The following is a 23,644-nucleotide window of genomic DNA, read 5'->3' as shown; positions in this document are numbered from 1 at the left end:
GTACAAGCACTTCAACTAAAAACCAACAGAGCTGAAATCTGAGCCTTCAGTTATTTATGGCTCAGAGGAAAGTACGATGACGATGCCGACAGGTGTATTGAACCCAATGCAGTCTGGCCCCATTATTGCTTAATTTTTGTTTATTTTCACTGGTTCAGCAGATTGGCCCCAGGGGCAGAGATGTCAAAAGCTTTTTTTTTTTTTTTTTTTTTTTTTTTTTTTTGCTTACCTCAGTGTGGGGGTGTAGTCATGGCCCAGTTAAATCACTTACTGACAGGAATAGGCACAGGGCCCAGAGACAAATGTCAAGGACGCTCAAACACTCCCTATCTGTTCTTCCATTACTTTCTCTTCAAATGGTCTGACTTACATCATCTCTCAGTGTTTACTTTGGTTCATATAAGCATTAAAATTTACTGTAGGATTTGTTGTCTTTTTGTCTATTTTGATTACCGGTAAATGTCCAAATGTAAAAGAAGCTGGACATCAGTTTCATTCCATGTCAGACTCCCTCATAGGATTGTTAGTAGTCAGATATTAAATGGTGCAGGCAGAATGTTCAGCCTTTGGTTCAGTGGGATCCTCAAGCTGGAAAGAGAAATGCACAACTTACAGAGATTGTGTAGATCTGAATAAATCATCACTATGACCACTATCCTGAACAATTTCTGTAACTGTTTAAAGGCTAAGTTTGGATAAGCTCATCTTGCAGGGCAGTTTGTTTTCTATCCTTTTGTTTTCATGTACTAAAAATAAATTATAAGTCCCAGCATAATGCTGTCTGAACATTCTTCACAATGAAATGTGTTGATCCTCTCATCAGTGTTTGAAAAAATAGCAGGGATTTGCTGCTGTAGCAGCACTTAAAAAACAGGATGTCTTAAAACAAGATTTAAGTGATGTGCTCATATTTCCCAGTTTTAGCTTAAATGTAGGCTGCACTGTTTTAGGTCATTTAATACAGAAAGCAGGACATTAAAATAACTAAGGATGACACAAATGCATGGATAAAAACTTCAGCATTTTCAAATGATAAAGCTTCTCTAAAGTTGGCAATGTTTCTTAGCTCTGGTTACCTCTTTTATACGAGACTCAAAGGAGAGCTTCGAATCAAACAACACACACAATTTTCTTTCATTAGTCCCTGCTTGTAATGACCTTGTTATCAAGTTTTATGATGAAGTTATTAGACAAGATAAGAAATGTTCAAGTCCAATGAGCATCATGTACTAGAACCGTCCAGTGAAAGTCCATGCTTACTTTCTTGCCTCAAACATTTGAGGTAAGAAGTCTGATGTTCACACATCCCATCCCGTAGAGCCTATCCATTCTAATGTGGCTCTTAAGTACTTTTTTAGGGAATCATTGTAAACAATATAGCCTCTATCAGTGCAAAACTAGTAGAGATGTACCACAAAGTACTTCTAAATATAATTGTGGTAACAACTTGTGGCACGTTAACCTTTCCAATTTGTAAGAGAGGTAATAAACATGCATTATTTTAACCTCCAAATCACAATTTTGTGCTACTTTATGTTGATCTTTCAAAAAATCCAAATAAACTCATTTTTCTTTATGCTTGAAATGTGAAAAGTAACGGAACGTTCAGGGGGTATAAATACTTGTGCAAGGATTTTACTGTATAGTCTGGGTGTGGATGTCTCGGAACAGTACACTTAGCTAGCAGTCACCTATTCATCACCAAAGGTCTTTTCGTTATTCTCTTTAAATCCATCCTTTGCACACATCTGGATGAATGTTGAGGCTGAACAGGCTGTGTCACTGACAGGAACAAAGCTATTCTTCTTTTCACATTTATACATGAAGAGCTGATAAATCCCAGTTCTGACATTTTTAGTTAGGACTCATAGAGTTTAGGAGCTGAAAGTGTCCTGCAGATTCTGAAAGGTGTTCACAGAGGGTTTCCATGGCATCATTGTTTAATCGCAGGGAGGACTCAGTGTTTGCTCTCGTCCTATGTTGTGATATTTATATTCCTCCTCTGAAAGGTTTCATTAACATGGTATGACAGTTAATAAAAGGCAGATGTTTGTTGCTATAATTGGTCTATTCCGACTTGATTTCTGGGCACTGAAGCGTGCATAAGTGTATATTTAAGGTCGAATGCTTTGGTCACACCCACTGGGCTTACTGACTGATGAGCAAATTGCTTCATAAATAATGCAGGAATTTCAGGCCAGTCATTGTGTCTGCCCTCTAGCACAACTTTTTACAATTGCATCAGGTGCCTTAGGCCACTGTTAGTTTTAGCAAAATGTCATGCATCATTTATCGTGTGAAAATTTAGGATCAGAGTATATATATATATATATATATATATATATATATATATATATACAACATTTTTAAAATGTTCTAATATATCATTCATTCATTCAGACCTTTGAAGTTGGGTTTTTATTTTCTGGAGAAATAATAGCCATAGCCTGCAGAGCCTGCATCTAAACAGTGAAGGTGATGGCTAGTGGTAGTGATTAGCATGTGACTGTTTGGTGTGTTGGATCTTTATTTTGGGGGGCAGCGGATCTTGTTTTTGTTGAATTGAGCAAAATTTTTGTTGTCATGCCAAAGCTGCATGGGAGCTGCTGGAGGCGAGTGTGTGAGCTAGTGCATAGCATATCTGACTGAGTCATAGCCGCTGCTACTCAGCTGTCCAGTCAGCCCTAATCAACGGTTTTAACAAAAATAGAGCTCACCCCAATCCCTCTGCACATACATACAAACTTAAAGTAAAGCATGATGTATCCCACAGAAATATTAACAGTTGCTATATTTGTGTCTTTTTAAGTGATATGGTATGTAAGAATTAAGATTTTATTAGAGGTTATTGTACTGATGGAGTATGCAGCCCTTTCATAAAACAAATCTGTGTACCTCTTTTTTTTCTCAGCATTTTATTGTCATTACACTGTCACATGTACAGAGCAATGAAATTAACTCTCTGCATTTAACCCATCCCCTTGGGGAGCAGTGGGCTGCCACTGTGGGGTGCCTGGGGAGCAGTGTGGGGTTAAGGGTTTTGCTCAGGGACCCAGAGTGGGGCTTTGAACTCAGACCCTCAGGATTCCAAGCGCAATCCTCCAACCACTAGGCCGCCACTCCCCAGCTCATTCCTGCCAGCTGGGATATAAACCCAGGCTTCCTGTTTGCAGGTGACTTACCACTTGAGCTAGCCAGCTGCTAGAGGTGAATTCACAGCTATTTATTGACTCACATTGTGAATAATGTAACTGAAAAAACTTGCTGCATATCAGTGCTGTATGTTTACCTAACTATTCTTTAGACTAAGCTAATGAAATCAGATGCATATGATAAGCAGGACTCTTTTACAACCTAAAATTTTTGAGTCCGTGCAGCTCCTTGAAAGTTATTTACAAAGAGCAAGGTGCCTGTTATAGCTAAGAGGGATTTAGTATTTTTTTGTATTTCATTTGAAAATAATCATATACAAAATCATGATTTTTGTAGCTTGTTACAGCCCGAGCAACATCTCTCACAACATTTATATATCAAACTAATGCCTATACTGCAGGAATGTATGATGGAAACACTGCAAAAACCATCTAAAAATAAGAACAAATGTCTTAAGTGTATTTACCATTACTTTGAGTAGGTTAATTAGATAATTTGCCAATGGAATGAGTATTTTTAGTTTTAAAATAAAATAAATACATAATATGCACTTGAAATAAGACAATGTAATTGTGTTTTCTTATTTTAAATGTAAATTGTCTTGTTCCATTGGCAAAGTGTTTCAATTACCTCCTGAATTCAAGACAAAAAGCACTTATTGCAAGAAAAAATGACTTATTTAGCTTTCAATTTTTTGCAGTGAAGCTAGTGGTTTTGAAACAGTGAATTTTTCATGCCGTGGTATACCTAAACCTAATTACTGGCTGATGCCTATTTGTTTATTGTTTTTGGACCAATAATTTACTTTCAAAAGATACACGTCTTTTCTTGGTATGATCTTTTAATGGGTGGGCAGACCACAAACAATTTATGTGGTTGCTGTCCCATGCAAACACTTTCCAACATTTCCCTTGTGACCCCACATGTCAAGTAGCTGCTTGGTAGAACCAGTTGCTCTCATGCTAACCCACAAACCAAGCTCTATCAAGTGCTGCTAATGTTTTCTAATCACACAGTAAACAGCATCATAAGAACACATTTCTGAATGAAATGCAAGTAAAACAAAGAGAATAATACCAGTCTATAAAGATATTTTAGTCATTTAGACATTTGCTGAGTCCGCCATCATGACACACTAACTCAGAGATTAGGAAGGGCGTAAACAGCAGGATGCTACAGCTAAAGAGCTCTGGAGCTGCTCATTTAGTCTTAGAAAAACATTCTTATCATAGAAAGTGTAAGAGAATGTAACATATACAAGGCAGATGGTCTGATGGTTTATTCTGGAGCAGGGGCCTTCATCTAATTGCTTAAGTACCAAAATAATATTTTAAGGCATTAAGGAGTCCAGCCTTTATTATGCATGTATCTAGCAATGGCCTGTTTGTTTAAGATATTTAAAATGATGCTGTATTAAGTAGCTGGGATGTGATGGGTCATTTAACTTTTTCATATTTGATTGAGTGTAGGGAAGATCGTATTGTGACAACCTGGAAATGAAAAATTAAATGTTTCAATTTACTATAAAGGCAAGATAAGGTAATAAAACTCCTTACAGGAGATAATATGATAGAGCATTAATCTTTTAAGAAAAGACTAAATGCTACAGTATTGTACAGCCCCTTCTAATAAAATCCATTCCTCTCAAATTCCTCTAGTCACATAGCAACAACAACAAGAACTTTGATCATCCTTTTGAATTTTATTTCATGGACCTTTATGGAGTAGCATATTAACAGTATATAAGAAGACTGCTGACAGATGGATTTTCTTTTTACACCTACAACTCTGAAATGTGTTGAATATTAGATAAACAAAGCAAAAGTCAATACTTTGTTATGTCACTCTAAATGCATTTTAGCATGTTTTTACCCATTTCTCTTTGCACAACAGGTCAAACTCAGAATTAGAGTGATATCTGAGCATCAGTTGTCAATTCTTACCACAGATCTTAATTCGGATTTAAGGCTGAACATGCAAGGTAAGAGTACTTTAGCACGAGGGCAAAAATCCATTGCCCAACATCTATTTTTGCTCACTAAACACTGTATTCCTGATGCTAAGCAAGCTTGTTTTCTTGTATCTCATCCGTAAAATGCAGATTTGTATAGTAGACAACAAATAAAAACTCTGCTTTAAACTTTCCTACAACTTAATCTTGCTAAAAGAGATTATAAGCCTAAGAAGCATGTCCTGGTAAAATGAATGTGAAATTAAGGTATATTACGGTACATTTAATATTTATCATTTTTCAAGGCACTGGCTTTTATTTACAGTAAAAGGTACTGGATACAAATGCAAAGACTTAGTGTGCATTTTTATATTTTATTTTACATTTTTATATACTTACACAAAAAATCTTGAAAACCAAGTTTAATTTTCCTCTGAAACTGTATTTGTCTGCTAATATTTAATGTAAAAAAAAATCCTAAGTTTCTGATTTTAAACATTGAGGAACATTTCGAGGGGTTTAATATTATTTGCACACCCTGGAAAAGAATAAACTTTTTATTTAACACCCATTTCTTTATACAGCACAAGGTTACAGGCACTCTAATGCAATGATGGGATTATGGACTATCACTTTCAGATACTTGAGATAATTGAGCTTTTGACATTTATTCCAAAAAGACAGTTTGTTAGACAATCTGATTTTGAGACATTACTGAAGAACTAAACAGAGGCATAATAATTCCTTCTGTTGTTTTCCCCCCAAACAGAGTAATGCATCAGCTAAGATACAACATTTTGTGAATGCTTTAATATGGCAGAAGCCAGTGTGTATAACTAACCTCAGAAAGACTCTCTGAGTCTGCAGCACAAGATTTATGACAGCCAGTTACAGCTGGCTGGTCGAGGTGTCAGTAAGATAAGGAAGCAGAACAGCTCAACATTTCTGTTTAGTGCTTGGAAACTTTGGTCTCTTACTGTCACGGTGTTCGTTAAAAGAAAGACACGTCTTCTTATAAGAAATAGTAACCAAAACACCAGTATAAGCTGAGTCATAACCAGCTCACACAAACAGATACACGTCAGCTATGATGTGAAGGAACAAGATGAATGGTTGTTTAGTGATTTTAAGTCACAGGTCAATTATGCAAATTGTTTCACTGAATTGTTTCCTGTAGTTTGGGCTCCCAGACAGCAGCTTACTGATCAGTAAAGAAGGGAGAGTTAGAAATCAGAAAGACAAAGTTCAGAATAGAGGAAAGCATTTGATATTTCTTCTCAAGGTGTGCAAACGTTTCATCAAATTCGACTACATAAACATGACTTGCTTTGTATAAAGCTAGATAAAAAACTAGATAAAAATAGATTTATGAAAATGGGTTCTTGCATTTTTATTCTTTTGCAAAACTTTTGCTCTAAATTTTGGGTTCATGTTTGGAATTCATAATCTTTTTCTATTCATTTTTCTAAAGGATTTATCTGTTGGAATCTTTACTTTATGATCACATATGTATCTTTGTGATGAGAGTTGAAGCAGGAGCTGCACTATGTTAAAAACGATTCTTAAGCATCTTCGTGCTGTGTCACTGTCGTTCTACAAAAGGCCAATGACTCAGAGAGGGGGTGTTTGACTGAAACAGCATGTCATGGCAGCAGTCAGCAGAAAATCCATCAGATGTCCATGCTAATGCAAACACTACCCCCTGGTGGTTAATCACTCACATGGCAAATATTTTAAAATGGTCAGACTTTAACAATGATTCTTTTTTTAAATGTCCTGCTGCTTATTCTCCTATTACCTGTAGAATAAGTAAGATTTATACCCCTTGATCACACTGTGATTTAAGTATGCTTCAATTTAATTTGCTGTTAATCCACTTGCTGTTGTTTTAGGGACACAGAAAAAGGAAGATTGTTTCATTCAGTTGTTGCTTTTACTAATCTCTACTATTAGGGCTTCTACCAGTCATCACACATTGATATCAACCTGAGATTATAAATTTTATTTTCATGGTTTATTTTAAACTCCTTAACCTACTAGATAATTTTTACAATGTCTTTCCAGAAAGGTAAATCAACTTAATATATGAAAACCTTTGTACAAGAGTAATTTTATTCCTGGCAGATACTTTTGCTTTTTATGAAAAATATGAATAATATACTATTATAAAACTGATTTGTATATATATATATATAATATAGATGGATATACATACGGTAGATGGAATGAAAACAAATACATCTAAAAAGCATAATGTTTTGCACTTTTTTCTTGCTTTAACATGGCATAATGTTTTAAATAAAGACATTTGGTTGTAAAGTTAATTTGCTGACTGCACGGTTGAAAACCCAGCAGCTCTCATTCAAGATTTTTCTACATTTTGTTGACCATCCTTTTCTGTTGCATCAGGCTCTGAAGTTCTGTTTTCACCACACATCTGTTTTTCTGTTCGTTCTGTTCATGCTCAGCACCTGATGGATGCCAGGAGAACCAAGGTTTGTCCCTATGTTTGCACCATATGATGTGTGCATAACATAGAGTCACCTTTTGTGTGTTGTGTATTTTTTCCAGATACCTGACAAGCCCTTTCTCTCCTTGAACCTCCTATAAGAAGTGAACGATTTAGCTCAGTCCCTCAGTCCAACCGTCCTCCTTACCCCTTTAACCCCTATATTTTTTATTTTTAAAACCAAATAAAAAGAAAGTTATTTTGGTGCTCCTTTTAAAATACAAACCCTACCAGTATAGCTCTGGAATGCGGAGGATTTAAGGAGAAAAAATATTCTGGTTCTCTAAAACCTGTATGAGCCATTTTATGTACTTGTATGGATCTCTCTCACTCTCTAGGAGGAAAGTTTTATATTTTTCCAGAAACTAATATCCTTTAACAGTAATACACATGGATAAGAAATGTAATAAAAGTTGAGAGAGTATGATATATCATTAGATAAGGTAATACAGTGCTAACCCTATAGAAACCCCTGGTAAATGTGCATTAAAAGCCTTCAAATAAAGCCTTCATATATTTACAGTATAGAGTAGAATAGAATAGGAAATCCATTTATTGTCCCACAGTAGCATATAGGTACTTCCACAAAATCACTGGTGGTGTTTTCCCTTTTACTTTCTTTGCCTTTAAATGGACAAAAAAAAACAAAAAACACCTTCTGAGTACAAAACATATATTTTTCAGAAAATGGACACACCAAATCATGAAAATAATCTTATCCAGGCAGTCCCTTTAACATTATTGAGCCAAAGACTATTTACTAATGCAAGGTTACAGGTTTAGAAGAATTCATCTTTAACTTTGTTATCAAGCAGATACTTATTTTATTTTAAGTAACATTTGCTAATGCGATTATAGTCAACAAAACGTTTGATAATTAGGGTATGATAACAACATTAAAGGATGATTAGGTGAAAAGTTCATTAAACCCATTTTTAGTTTCTGAGGTATAAAGATTGTTTTATTAACCCAGCAACAACTAAACAAGACTCTGAAACTAAATTACAAAAAAGTGTCTGTATAATCCCTTCTTTACTTTCACCATAATGTACAGTTATCAGTGTATCAGTTAGTTAGCTGGTCAATCTGCACTTTAAATGAGAAAGCAACAACTTGCTTCCCTTGGTAACAAGAATTAGGTTTACCTTCCTTAAATATAAGAATTGATTTATTATGTTAAAAACATAAAATAAAAAAGCTGGATCAAGTTAATTGGACTAATTGTTTCCAATTGAAGCATTTTTTTTTTTGTTTAAGCAACATTCCCTTTTTAGATTTTGCATAAAGTTCAGTAGTAGTTTGAATGCATTTGCTTGCAAATTTCCAAAAGTCTTTTAAGCAAGACAAAACTTAACAGAAAAAAACTATCATGCCTTCTTGTGATGTCAATAAACACAACCATACAAAACTGGGTGCGTACATACTTCACATTTAGACTTGCGTGCTATGTGTTTTGCTATGCCAGCATATAAGTCCGGCCAAGTAGGAAACCGAGTACCAAAAGCTTCATTTTGCAATATATAGTCTGAATGGGTCTGGAGAAAAAGGTGATATGAAAAGGCAACTTATATCCTTTGTTAAGTATGTAGCAGGATTTGTGATGCTGTGGGCTTGTGTCTCCTCCAAATTAGAGGATATGGCGTTATAGACCGGATCCAATACGACATTCTTTTTTAAGTATCTGCTTATAACAACACAAAAGAGGTATTATTCTAAATAGATGACAAAAGGGACTATTTATACTGCTTACTGTGATTCAGTTTCTAACCATTCAAGTCGTGACCAAATATAAAAGCATACATTTCACAGTTATCCTACTTTTGTATATTTTAAATTAAGCCCTTTCTTTAATCTGTCACTGATCTCCATTTTGGTGGGTTTTTTTTTTTGCAGTCTTTCTTCCTGAAAATACACATTTACACATCTACAGTGAGAAATCTTTGGTCTCTACAAGACATTTACATTGTAACTTATAGTTTGCAGAGTTCTAGGCAATTATGATGATCCTAGCTTAGATACAGAAAAGTATATAGATATTCTTGACCAGAGAGCAAGAGAAGAACAAACATCTGCACAAACTCAGTGCTGCTCACATTATGCACAGTCTGCTTTAGTATGTGGGAGCCCTGAGTAATTACAATAACATACACATACATATCTTTCTTCATACTTTAGCTTGCAGATGGAAGCTCCACACAAACAGTTAAATGCTGACAATTTTTAACAAAATGATTGAGGTATATTTTTTTTACCCGAGTAAAAGTGATCAGAGGAGATTCCGGCCATTTTCAAAGGCTGATTCTAGCTTTTGAACCTCCCAAGCCACACTCAGCTCCCCTGTTTGTCGTCTTTCCTATTTTCAGAATTTTGGGATGTGTAGATAACTGTTTGCATTGTTAGACCATCCTTTTACTGAGAGTGAAGTGACCACTTTGAGCATAAATAAAAATAAAATCAATAGTCTTTGTGGTTAAACTTACCCAGCTGTTTCAAAATCAACATAGTGGTTTTGAAACATAGTGGTTAGCAACAGAAGAACACAAATTAAAATTGTTTGCGATAACTTTGCACCATGCATATTTCTTTTTAAAATGTAATGTTGTGCGTTGTCCTTGTATAAAATCAAGACAACAAAAAAAAAAAATGGTTTTTAGAGTTAACTAATTACATTTTTCAGACTATGCAGCTTTAATAACATTTTACTTTTGGACTTTGATGTTATTTTTCTATAGTGAAACCCTTCAGAGATTTAATACATATATGTGATCAGGACCCTTGTGATGAATGTCAAATGGTAAAGAAATAATCAGTTTTGGAGAAATTCTCCCTGTTAATGGCTTCTATAGAAATAATGATTTTCTAATAAAACTGGATATTCTTTTAGACACCCAAATGCTTTAATTTAAGTGGTAATGTTGTTGATGGTTAAAGTCTTCCCAGTTCTTCACATTTGTGTGATTGCATCTTGATGTTATTTTTTACCTAAAATGATACTAGATTTGATGTATTTTTTCTAAATGCGTCGGGTGTTTGTTTGTGTGTGTACGTCCATGTCTTTCCTTTTCTCGTGCAGCATCTCCAGATGACCATCCAGGCTTTACAGGATGAACTGCACACACAGCGAGACCTCAACCACCTGCTTCAGCAGGAGAGCGGGAACCGATCTGGCTCAGAGCATTTCACCACCATCGAGCTGACGGAGGAGAACTTCCGCCGGCTGCAAGCTGAGCACGACAGGCAGGCCAAAGAGCTTTTCCTTCTTAGGAAAACCCTGGAGGAGATGGAGCTAAGAATAGAGACCCAGAAACAAACGCTTGGTGCCAGGGATGAGTCCATTAAGAAGCTGCTGGAGATGCTGCAAAGCAAGGGGCTGCCTCCTGGGCCGGGCAGAGCATCCGAAGAGGAAGAGCAGGAGAGAGCAAGGCGTATTGCTGAAGCAGAAGCCCAGCTTGGACACCTGGAAGTAATTTTGGATCAGAAGGAGAAGGAAAATATCCATTTGCGTGAGGTACAGTTTGACCAAAGCGTATTCACATTTTAATGTCTTTTGTTTGGGTGCCACCAGATGGCAATGCTGAGTATGATAAAGTCAGTGGACTCTTCTCTGCTCCTCTACTACAGTACATGGATTATGTAATGCATGTAGAAAGTCTGCAGATCACATTTATAAATGCAACACGATGAGTGTGAACAGACACAACTTTTACATAGTCATTATGTCCCTCCTGTTTTCATTCTATTGCTTACATTACAGAACAAATAAAAGGTATTCTTTGTTGTTGTTTCGATAAAGGAACTGCACAGAAGAAATCAGCTTCACCAGGATCCCAGTAAAACCAAGGCCCTGCAGACCATCATAGAGATGAAAGTAAGATTTACTACTCGCAAGAGCTTACCGTTTATATGAAAGCAAATGTTCATTCATGTACTTCCATTCTAAGCTTTCTATTGTGTTTTCTACTGAGGCTTTTGCTGATGGATGTTCTGCTGAAACTATTGTTGTCGCTGCAATTTGCTGCAGCTGAGTCAATCGTCAGCCCGCTGTCACATCTCTGATTCTCAAACATGGAACTGTGCTGTATCGGCTTTCAAAGCCTTTGTGCTAGCTTGAACAAGAGTGAACATTTCATCCTCTTTGGTTTGCTGAAGAGACATCAAACTGAAACACAATAAGGTTGCATGACAACTAATGGGATCCCCTTTTCAACAATTTGTTTTATTACATGGCTGTCTTCAAACAGGCACGGACACTCTGGCCCTACAAGAGCTCTGCAGATTCAAGTAAAAATAACATAAAAATCAAGACAAAATAAATGGATTTTCATGTTTGTAACAATACCTGAACAATTTCAAGGGTTGTGAAAACTATTGTGAAAGGTTCTATAGCAAAAACTGTTGAATGATAAAGATAAAAATAGATGTAAACATGTTTAAAATTAAAAACATAATGGTTTTCAGGCCACCCAAACTATATTTTGCTTCTTGCTTAAGTTCTTTAATTTGGTTTCATAAATCTGTATTCCACTACTGAACACAAATGTAACTCTGATGCAAAAAAAGCATCAGTGTACCCAAAGAAAAAAAACAAGCAATATAATATGACTATTACAGTGGAGAATATCAGAACACATCAAGCAACTCAATTGCTGTAGACACCCTCAGCCTCACTGCAGAGGCCTGACATCACTTCCTCAAAATAAATCATGACATCATTGCTGAGCTGACACAGCCCCTCTCGCTCGGCTGCAGCCGGCCCAGCCTTCCACAGTCTGGTCATGTGACTCGAGGGCGCTCTGTACCCTGTTGATTATCATACAGGGTGAGGGAAGTCCCGCCTTCTCCTCCTTCTCCTTTGCTGTGTAGGAAGACCCTGTTTCTCCCATCTCTCCCTTTCTCTGTTGATGCTGATGGAGGCTCAAATAATCCTAGCTCCCTCCCTCCCCCTCATCTCCATCCCTCCCGCCTTTCTATTCCTCCTCACTCACCAGAGACGGTGCACCGTATATAGCCTGCCTGCTGCTGCCATGGAAACAGGTGTGGTTGTTTATGACAGTGAGAGGCCAGTATGCAGGGAGATGGAGAGACAGAGGGATGTACAGATGCAGGAAAAGATAACGAGCACAATTCACTGACCAGGTCCGTAGGATAAAATCATTCATCTGCGAAGGTATGGCGCCTCATGTCTGTTGCAGAATTGTCACTTCATTGATGTTCGGCTTGGAAGGTGAGATGCAGCAGCAGGGTGAAGTGCATGCACATGAGCGGCGCTCCATGCATTGACGTTAAATTTCCAATCCTTCATTTTTCATTGCAACTCATCACCCACATTGATCTGCAGCGGGCTGTGGCTGACCCTGCTAAAGGCTTTAAGTTCACAAGTTCACAAAGAAAAAGGAAGGATATGAAAAAAGAGAGCAAGCCAGAAAGAAAAAAGGGTGCTCTATGTACTACTGGAGAGGGAGATGAACCATGGCTAATCTTAAAGACGTAGTATTATTTATTTAAAAGCCGTGAAGCTAAAGCTGGTCTCTGAGTTTCAGTCCAGCGACTGGATTCTGCAGTTTATCTGGGAGTCTCCACAACTGAAGCTACAGCTTTTTACTTTATTTCCTTGTTTTTGCACGCCCCTCTCTTCGTTTTTGAAGGATTAGTCTGTGCTGGATGTTCACTCAATATTTTCCAATGGTGATTAATCCTTTGAGCCACTGCAAAGAGCTGGGTAGAACGCTTTTGATTTCACAGACAGATTCTGCAGTTGTTCCGAGCCAAAGCCAAGATCTTCTTCTGTTCATTCTTTATCTCTCTGCATGTCCAGTTTTAGTGTCTGTTCTGTTTCTCTATCTGTCCATATCATTGCGGCTGCATTCAATCTTTGTATTTATTTCTGGAGTCTTGTTTGTAGTGCTAATTTATTTGCAAAATGCACTTAGCGGAAGTACAGGTCTTAGTTTCGAGGAGTGACTTCTTTACATGTTTGTGTACAGGATACCAAAATTGCTTCTCTGGAGCGCAACATTCGAGATCTGGAGGATGAGATCCAAATGCTGAAGGCAAACAGCTTACTAAACACAGAGGACCGAGAGGAGGAAATCAAACAGATGGAGGTCTACAAGAACCACTCCAAGTTTATGAAAACCAAGGTAGAGGTCATGTGCATGCAGATTCAGAGGAAAGATTGTGCTTTAATCAGTGCTTTTTCTGCTCGTTTTATGTTCAGTGTAGATGGTCTCTGCAAACAAACCTTGCTGAACACATTAAAGGTTTAGAAGGGGATAGTATGGATGTTCTTTACTACACCCAAACAACCACTAAAAAACAAATAACGTGTTCTGAGAAAATAAAATCCCAGGCAGCTTATTACTACTCTTAACACAGAATATATATCAACACTCCTAAGAGTGGATCTTAAAATGCATGGTGGTGGCAGTATTATTCTATGGGGATATTTTTCAGTAGCAGTAAATAACAGTTAAAGCAATTGCAGGAGCTAAACACAGACAAAATTGTTGGTACGCCTCTCTTAAAGAAAGACAAACCCTCAACGGCCACAGAAATAACTTGAGTCTGACTAACAATAAGTTAAAAAGTATGTTTTGATAAAATTAATAAAAAAGAAAAAAAATGAAAATCAGACATGGCTTTTCAACCATGCCTTAATAGAATGATTAAGCAAAAATAAACTAATGAAACAGGCTTGGAAACTAAGGACATGTTAAAGATGTATCCACTGATTAGCATCACAGGTGTCTACAATTTTTTTGTTAGCAGCTGGTCCCTAAGTTTTTTTACCAAAGCATGCCAGCTGTATATTCACAGGCAGAAAAACGAAGCATATCAAGAAAAGAACACTGTTCTTACTGTGAAACATGGAGGGGGCTCTGTTATGCTCTAGGGCTGCTTCGCTTCATCTGACACAGGGTGTCTCTGTAAGGTTCAATGCAATATCAAGACTCGAAGGACTGTGGAGAGAAATGTGCTGCTCACTGTCAGAGACTTTGGTCTCAGTCACAGTTCACTGGTCTTCAACAGGATAATGACCCAAAAGGCACAGCTAAAAACACCAAAGAATGGCTATCAGGAAAACATTGGACCATTCTGAAGTGTCCTTTTATTAGTTCTGACCTAAATCCTATTGAGCATCTTTGGAAGGAGCTGAAACATGCAGTCTGGAAAAGGCTCCTTTTTACACCCAAAACAACTGGAGCAGTTTGTTCATGAGGAGAGGGTCAAGAAACCTGCTGAGAGAAGCAGAAGTCACAGAGAGTTCCAGAGATTGTTTGATTGCAGGAATTGACTCAAAAGGTAGTGCATCAACATATTGAGTTAAGGGTTGCATCATTTTCTGTCCAGTCCTGCTTCATATGTTTGTATGTTTTTTTTTATTTTTATATAATTATGTTGAAGCATGGTTGAAAAGCAATGTCCTTAATTTATTCATTTATAATTTTGTTAGATTCCGGTTTATTTATGTGAGCATTAAACAAGAGATACCAACAAATTTGTCCTATGTGTAAGGAAAAGTGATTTCCAAGTTTTCTAATACATTTTTCATAAACTCAAAAAAACTTTTATACATTTTAATTATTTGGTTTTGTGTTTAGACTTTTGAGGATTTATTGTAATTCATTTTGGAATAAAATGTTTTAACCACACATGTGAAAAAGTGCAGCTCTGTGAATATTTTCTGGATGCACCGTGGTGTCTAAACCTATAGGTTTACGTTTAACATATAAAACACAAATCAGTTGCAGGTAGGGCTGGTAGGTCTGTAAATTTTCTTTTCTTCAGTTGTCTGGCAGTTACTTAAAAATTTGTTTGTGTTTGCATTTTATACCCATGAGGAAAAACATTATACTCATGCACAAACATTATCATGCATTCAATTATTTGAATTTCTGTTCAATTATGTAAAAAAGTAAGTAAAAATTAGTAAAAAAAAAAAAACTTCTACATTTATTCGTCCTTCCTTATTCTTTTATGGTTGCACAGGTCTATCTCCAAAAGTGAATGGGTGAAAACTTGGTTAGACACTTAGACACAATTCGCCACTCCATCAGAGCACAACACAGAGAGTAAAACAACAATATTTATTTATATTTATACACATAAGCAAACACACCCATTGACTGCTAAGGGTAACCTAAAGATACCAGTAAACCTTAAAGCAGCTTTTTTCGATTTTCGTAGGAAGACAGAGCACTGAGAGAGAAACCATGCACAGGCAGAAAACCAAAGTTTCTGTAATAGTATTCCAGAATTAGTTTCAAACCCAGGATTAGCATGTAATATAATGTAATTGTATTTTAGTTATTGGAATTATTTCATAAGGTATGTACAGTACAGGAAACTGAAAAACAATGAGGCATCAGGGGGGAACACACATGAGGAGCCAAGTAACAATGAGAAACTAGCAATGAGGAACTGCACAGGAGGTGTATATATGGGGTCAGAACAAAGTATGGGCTAATCAGCTGATAGGGAGCAGGTGTGAAAGAATTAACTAGAAGGGAGGTAGGGAAAAGCAGATTGGCACCAGGGGGCAACAGAGAGTAACTCAAAAAATTCAACACGGCTTAAATATAAGACAAAATGGAAAATAAACCAATGACCAACAAAACAGAATGGAAAAAATAACTGGAAACTAAAAAAGAAGTCTAAAATGGGAGAACCATAACAGGTATATGGTTGGCAAAAAATAAACAGTGGTAGAGGGCACCATTACACCTTTTTTCTTGCATGAACTGATCTAAACTCCAAAATGGTAAAGGGATTTAAATGACCACAGCCGGTCAACAGTAGCGTGTGCTTCAGTGTTTTTCTCAGAGGTTTCAAACTGTGTTTACAAAGAGCTCTATATAAAACACTACCAATAACAGAGGAGTTATAGTTGTGTTGCACTATTTTTAAACCTATTTTCATCAATCATGAATAGGAACAATGTATAATATATAACAAATGGAAGGGAGTGAGCTTAAAATGCATTTTTAATAAGAGAAAAAGTATGTTGATGAAGGTGGTGGTCCATTGAAAAGCTCACTGTTCAGCAAGGTTATGTTTTACACAGACACACACATACAGGCATTTTCCAGGTAAAAAGAATATATTGTTGATGTGTGGGGTCAGTCATAAAGTTAAGAGGTTGTTTATATGTGTATTGCACAGATTGACCAACTGAAGCAGGAGCTGTCAAAGAAAGAGTCAGAGCTGCTTGCTCTGCAGACCAAGCTAGAGACGCTCAATAACCAGAACTCGGACTGCAAACAACATATTGAGGTCCTCAAAGAGTCTCTCACTGCCAAAGAGCAACGTGCTGCCATCCTGCAAACAGAGGTAATTCAAAATATTATTTATGTGTTTTCCAACTAAAACTAAATTTCTCTTATTTAGGAAGGACATGATGCATTGCTTTTATTTTAGGTAATTGTTTTCTGAACAATGTTCAGAGAGAACAGTTGGTTTCAAAGTAAGAGGCAAAAGGTTTTTTTTCACTTTATTTCTCTACTGGGCTTGAAAAGTGTGACCTTGACCCAAGTCCTCCATTTGTTTTCCTCAAAGTTCCATCAATTAACAGTATTACTTTTATTTACTTATTAGTTTCAGGGAATGCATCATTAGTTTTAAAAATGTTTATAGTTTTGAGATGATGGTTAGTTTTTTTTTTTTTATCCCAGTTTGAATCCTATATTAACACCAGAAGATCATGGTATGGGTTGCAGCATATGTATTTTTAACCAGAAAAGTAGATTAAAAAGAATTACAATGACAAGAACCTTCAATGTTCTTATATATGTTGCTTAAAATGTTTTTTTTTTGTCCTGCAATACACTGTCCTTACTTCCCATTCTTGTTCCTAAATGGCCACTAAGTGTGTTTGATGAAATCTACCAATACACACAATCAGTGGTAACATTCACTGCAAAAACAACTTAGAAATTAGTAAAAATGTCTTAAATTAAGTGTATTTACCCTTAATTTGAGTAGGTAAATAAGATGTTTTTTAATGGAATGAGTATATTTCCACCTGAAATAAGATAATTGGATATCATGCACATGAAATAAGACAATACAATTGTTTTTTTCCTATTTAAATAGAAATGATCTTGTTCCATTGGCAGATTAGATATAATTTTTTTTGCAGTGTGAAGTAAATCACACCTTTTATCTTTCCATCATGCACAGCAAATATGATCAAGAATAAATTTGGGAATTGATAAGATTTTCACGATTCCAATTCCCTTATTGATTCTTTTAATTCGATTCCGTTTAATGAAAAGGCATTAGTCTACAATTTTGGGAAATAAACTAATCTCCGCCTGATTCAAATAAACAAGCGTCACCTTTCTCTGGCTCCCTGAACTGCGGAGCACCTTCGTAGCATGTTTCTTTACATCCATTGCAATAGCTAGAATCATGTAAGAATTCCAGGTACCAGTAGTTCTAATTAAACATGCTAACAATGAAGGGCTGGATTAACGAGAAAGACACACTCCTTTAATAACCCCAAAGAGAGGTGGGAAATTGGCTTATTTCCAGAAATGCCTTATGATTTTCTAGGAACAACATTAAGCACAGCCCAGAGCCCTAGGCTCTGGTGCTGCCTCGAATCAATAAGAGAATTGTTAAGCGAGCTGCCAAACGGTGCAATGGAATTCGAACACACGGAACCGGTTCTGAACGATTCCCAGTTCCCTTCCCTAATCAAGAAATAAGGAAACATTTCTTAAATAAAGTGTATTTACCCTTTATTTAAGTAGGTATAAAGGATGATTTGCCAATCGAATTAGATTTTTTTAACTCTTAAAATAAGATAGTTAGATAATACACTCTTGAAGTAAGACCATACATTTTTTTTTCATATTTTAAATGTAAATTGTCTTCTTTCATTGGCAAAGTGCCTCACCTCCTCAATTCAAGAAAAATGATCATTTTTGCAGTGTGAGACATGTTAGTTGGAGCAGATGCTCAAAGGATTATATGGTAGCTTTCCTCAAAGGCGGTTGGTCAGAAGTGGGAAAACACACAATCTCACAACAGTTTGAACAGTGGCCAAACTGTGATGGACGGGCGATTCTGGTAGTTTCATGTCAGGTCATTATCTATCAAGTGTTGTGTAAGTAAGAAACAATGGTAGCCATCCAGGTCACATGTGTTCAAAGTTTGCTAAGACATGCTAAGAGTGCAAGATTGCCTTTGTGATCAACATGTAGATGCTGTAGAAGTTATTGCTGATTCTGAGAGGAAGGTGTCAGAATAAACTGTGTATTTGAGTTAGTTGCATAGAGGGCTGTTGAGGGATCAGCACTTTATTAAGTGTCAACATGTTATTCCTATATAGCACATAAGAGTATATTGAATATTACTTGTCTTTGGGGGCTTTGTGAACAGCTGTTTTATTAAAATTAAATTTATTTTAAGTTACTCTTATTTTACCTCCAACCATTTGTTTTTTGCACCCTGTGACAAAGATTCAGATTGAAGAATGACAAGGCACCTTTTTTGTGCCTTCAACCCAAAAAACTTGGTAACTATTTTTTAACAAATGTTTGATTAAGCTACCCGACATTTGTCCCAAAAACATAAATCCAACATGGTTTAAAGAAAAAACCCAGCAGCTGTCTCAAGTGACTTTAAGGTGAAAGACCTCAGATCGTCCTTATGAGCACTGTTTGATAAAAGCAGTGGGACTGTCACGTTTGAACCTGTCTGTGATTGTGCCATTCTTCAGGTGGATGCTTTACGCCTGCGTCTGGAGGAAAAGGAATCCTTCCTGAATAAAAAAACTAAACAGCTGCAGGACCTGACCGAGGAGAAGGGAACTCTTGCTGGAGAGATCAGAGACATGAAGGACATGCTGGAGGTTAAGGAAAGGAAGATTAATGTCCTGCAGAAAAAGGTGAGAGGAGAGGAGAAAACCTCAAACAACAGTTGTGAAAGATGAGTGAGAAAAAACATAACTTGGTGCACTTGTTTTGATACCATTTTGCATATTTACAACATCTTGATGAAAACATTTGCAGGGAAGTTGCGACGACTGGATTTGTTGCACATTGCTATTCACAGTTCTGGAATACCCTGACCACCTAATAGAGACCCATACATTCACAAATGTTTGTAACAACAGTCTGCATGCCTAGGTGCTTGATTTGGCTATGAAGTGTTTGGAAAACCTACAATTTCAATGGGCAAGCTAGTACTTTTTTCAGTATAGTGTATGTTGGGAAAAGTACGTGGATGGTCTGGTGCCCTGCAGAACCGGTTTCAATCTTTCGACAGACATGGATTACAGAGATCCATATCATTTGGTAAATCTATTTCCAAGCAGGTAGAAAATTCTTTGAAAACTTCCTTTTGGGGCCATCCTCAATGTACTTTTATTTAAAGGTATTGTAGAGGATTTTCGCAAAGCTTTGAAAATACCTGCCCTCTCCACTTAAAAAAAAAAGCACAACTCATACACGCTCCGTTTAAAAGTTGTTGTTCTTATAGCTGCAACAAGCTTACGGTGCCCAATTGTCCACCCTAACCACTATATAGAGCGGGGACTATATAGTGGACTTTAAAGTGAACTTAGTTAACTTACTTTTCAAACAGATGATTACTGCTCTTTGTTCCCAGTTGGTCCACTGCGTGGTGCCAGCGCCATCTTTGTTATTAGTCACCGCTGTCGGGTAGTGACAGCCTATGGCGACAGCGGGTTGCTGTTACAGCAAATAAACAGTACCACTTATTTAGATGATCCACCCAGAAATAAAAGATCATCCTCTATACCTTTAACATATCTCCATAGCTTAGATTGTAAAATGATACAGCATGTGCTGAGAACACAACTGTACATCTCTGTCACTATATGACAGCAACTTTCAACAACCTTTCTCTTTATCCATATTGTCAATGAGTGCATGTGTCAACATTTCCTCCAACTTCAGTAACTATAATTGATGGGGCTAAGACCATATTTCCTGCTAAGAAAATGGTGATGTTTTGTATACAGATCTATACTTTAATGACCACATAAAGCCAGTTGATTCAGCTTATTGTTATTTTAAAAAGATGGAAAAAGAGTGTCTTGACCAACCCAAGGTATATATAGATCATCTTAAACTAGGTCTTGAATCACAGCATGGCTCCCTGTTCAGGCCATGACCAAATGTACAATTTTCCCGAGCATGGTAAATTATTGACTTGTTAAATTGGCAGTTAGATTTTCATTGAACTTTAAAAGGGTCCTATCCTTGCCTTTTAAATCCTGATTTTATTTATTTATTTTTTATTAGTAATTGTATTAAGCTCTCGTTTAACTGAAATGTAAATCTTTTGTTTGTTTTTTTTGTTTTTTTCTTTAATATCCTGCAAAGCACTTTGGATGGCATTGTGTACAGTATGGGGAGCTGCATCAATAAATTTGCCTTTCCTAGGTCAACAAGAAAATGAAAGCTTTTCATTTTAAAGCCAAACAGGTTTGTCTCCTCGATTCCTAAATATTGCTAGCATTGTTTAACCTGACTTGATTAAATACTGTGGTAGCTATTTAAAAAAAGAAAAAAAATCTTCTACTTTCTGAGAGGATTTTGCAAATATCAAAAGTAGAGACTTTTCAATTTCTTGGAATAAATGATTTCTTAATGCCTCTATAGGGAACATAAACATGGAGGCTGTGGTTTTGATTAAAATATTAGAAGTTGAATCTAAAAAGCAAAAGGAAGATTGTTTATATCAATTCATGTGCTTCAAGCCTGAAATATATAAGTGGCCGACAGCCATCAACAGAAAGCTTAAACATACATAATTGATTTAAGTAAAACATACCAGGAAATTAAGACATTTAGTTAAAGAACTTCAGAGAAAACAATCAAAAAATTGAGTAGTAGCAGTGGTAGTTTGTTTATTATTATACTGGCAATAGTTACTATATCATGACTAGATTATTTAAATTCCTTGAATAGAATTTAAAAAATGAAATAAAAATTCTATGTCAAAGGAAGGAAAAGGAAAATTAGAATGTGTATAATTATCAAAACAACCTGGAAATAAACTAGCCAGCAGACAAGATATGGAGGCAAAGGCAAACAATACCAACTACAACATCATGCTGACATGAATGTTAGATGTAATCATAAACTTTTAGAGTTATAGGAAGCATTTTACACACTAGATGTGTCTAATGCATGATTTAATAACTGTTTTTAGTAGTTAATATAGTAAGTATTTATTTAAGCCCCTTAACCAAAAATAGCTTTACTATGAGTGCACCGGTTTTTTATTTTCCCTTTTTTGAATGTGTAGCTGAAATTTTATGCCATTCTTGGCCCAGCTTTAATAATATGTTTATTTTATTTTTTCTAATGAATCAGATTGAGAACCTGCAGGAGCAGCTGAGGGACAAAGACAAGCAGCTGGGAAACCTTAAGGACAGAATCAAGTCTCTGCAGACCGATTCCAGTAACACAGACACTGCCCTGGCCACCCTGGAGGAGGCACTCTCAGAAAAGGTAGAACACATTACAGGAGTCAAGTTGGACATATGTGACAAAAAAGGTCTGCAGGGTATCTGCAGGGCAGAGAATTGAACCATGGGCAGAGAATTGAACCATGATGACTGTGTGACACTATGCACTCGCAACACACATACATGTTTATTATTTTATTTGTATCTTGATGTCTCACTACATTACTGTATGTAAATGTTCAATTTTCACAACAGTTAATGTTGGAAAAAAATCCCAATAAAATACCCTGAAGTAGGTTGCTATGCAGTGAAAATGTGCAGACATGTCCAAATGGGAAGAAGTGCTTTAAAAATACAAAATTACAAGATGATATTTTGAGGGAAATTAGCTGTTAAGATGTTACTGATAATTTTTCATTCAGTTAATTTAACACACTTACAGGTGTACATCTCTTGCGAAAATGCTACATGTCTTAATGGTTGAAATCAACAGTTTTTATGAAGTTTATATATATATATATATATATATATATATATATATATATGTGTGTGTGTGTATATATATATATATATATACAGTATATACACTCACCGGCCACTTTATTAGGTACCCCATGCTTGTAACGGGTTGGACCCCCTTTTGCCTTCAGAACTGCCTCAATTCTTCGTGGCATAGATTCAACAAGGTGCTGGAAGCATTCCTCAGGGAGTTTGGTCCATATTGACATGATGGCATCACACAGTTGCCGCAGATTTGTCGGCTGCACATCCATGATGCGAATCACCCGTTCAACCACATCCCAAAGATGCTCTATTGGATTGAGATCTGGTGACTGTGGAGGCCATTTGAGTACAGTGAACTCATTGTCATGTTCAAGAAACCAGTCTGAGATGATTCCAGCTTTATGACATGGCGCATTATCCTGCTGAAAGTAGCCATCAGAAGTTGGGTACATTGTGGTCATAAAGGGATGGACATGGTCAGCAACAATACTCAGGTAGGCTGTGGCGTTGCAACGATGCTCAATTGGTACCAAGGGGCCCAAAGAGTGCCAAGAAAATATTCCCCACACCATGACACCACCACCACCAGCCTGAACCGTTGATACAAGGCAGGATGGATCCATGCTTTCATGTTGTAGACGCCAAATTCTGACCCTACCATCCGAATGTCGCAGCAGAAATCGAGACTCATCAGACCAGGCAACGTTTTTCCAATCTTCTCTTGTCCAATTTCGATGAGCCTGTGCAAATTGTAGCCTCAGTTTCCTGTTCTTAGCTGAAAGGAGTGGCACCCGGTGTGGTCTTCTGCTGCTGTAGCCCATCTGCCTCAAAGTTCGACGTACTGTGCGTTCAGAGATGCTCTTCTGCCCACCATGGTTGTAACGGGTGGTTATTTGAGTCACTGTTGCCCTTCTATCAGCTCGAACCAGTCTGGCCAGTCTCCTCTGACCTCTGCCATCAACAAGGCATTTCCGCCCACAGAACTTCCGCTCACTGGATGTTTTTTCTTTTTCGGACCATTCTCTGTAAACCCTAGAGATGGTTGTGCGTGAAAATCCCAGTAGATCAGCAGTTTCTGAAA

General features: G+C 36.8%; 1 protein-coding gene across 1 annotated transcript in view; it reads left to right on the top strand.

The window, feature by feature from the left end:
• The window catches only part of erc2 (ELKS/RAB6-interacting/CAST family member 2), a 49,991-nt gene that overhangs the window by 7,967 nt on the left and 18,380 nt on the right, over window positions 1-23,644 (top strand). The window contains exons 3-9 of the mRNA XM_015390569.1: window positions 7,573-7,599; window positions 10,687-11,121; window positions 11,407-11,481; window positions 13,598-13,753; window positions 16,776-16,943; window positions 19,339-19,506; window positions 21,965-22,102. Of these exons, the coding sequence (XP_015246055.1) occupies window positions 7,573-7,599; window positions 10,687-11,121; window positions 11,407-11,481; window positions 13,598-13,753; window positions 16,776-16,943; window positions 19,339-19,506; window positions 21,965-22,102 (1,167 nt within the window). The remainder of the gene's footprint in view (window positions 1-7,572; window positions 7,600-10,686; window positions 11,122-11,406; window positions 11,482-13,597; window positions 13,754-16,775; window positions 16,944-19,338; window positions 19,507-21,964; window positions 22,103-23,644) is intronic.

Source organism: Cyprinodon variegatus, unplaced genomic scaffold (genome assembly GCF_000732505.1).
Source record: "Cyprinodon variegatus isolate N-32 unplaced genomic scaffold, C_variegatus-1.0 Scaffold505, whole genome shotgun sequence".
Lineage (NCBI taxonomy): Eukaryota > Metazoa > Chordata > Actinopteri > Cyprinodontiformes > Cyprinodontidae > Cyprinodon > Cyprinodon variegatus.
The sequence above is the reverse complement of the archived record's forward strand: the minus strand, read 5'-3'. Positions and strand labels throughout refer to the sequence as shown.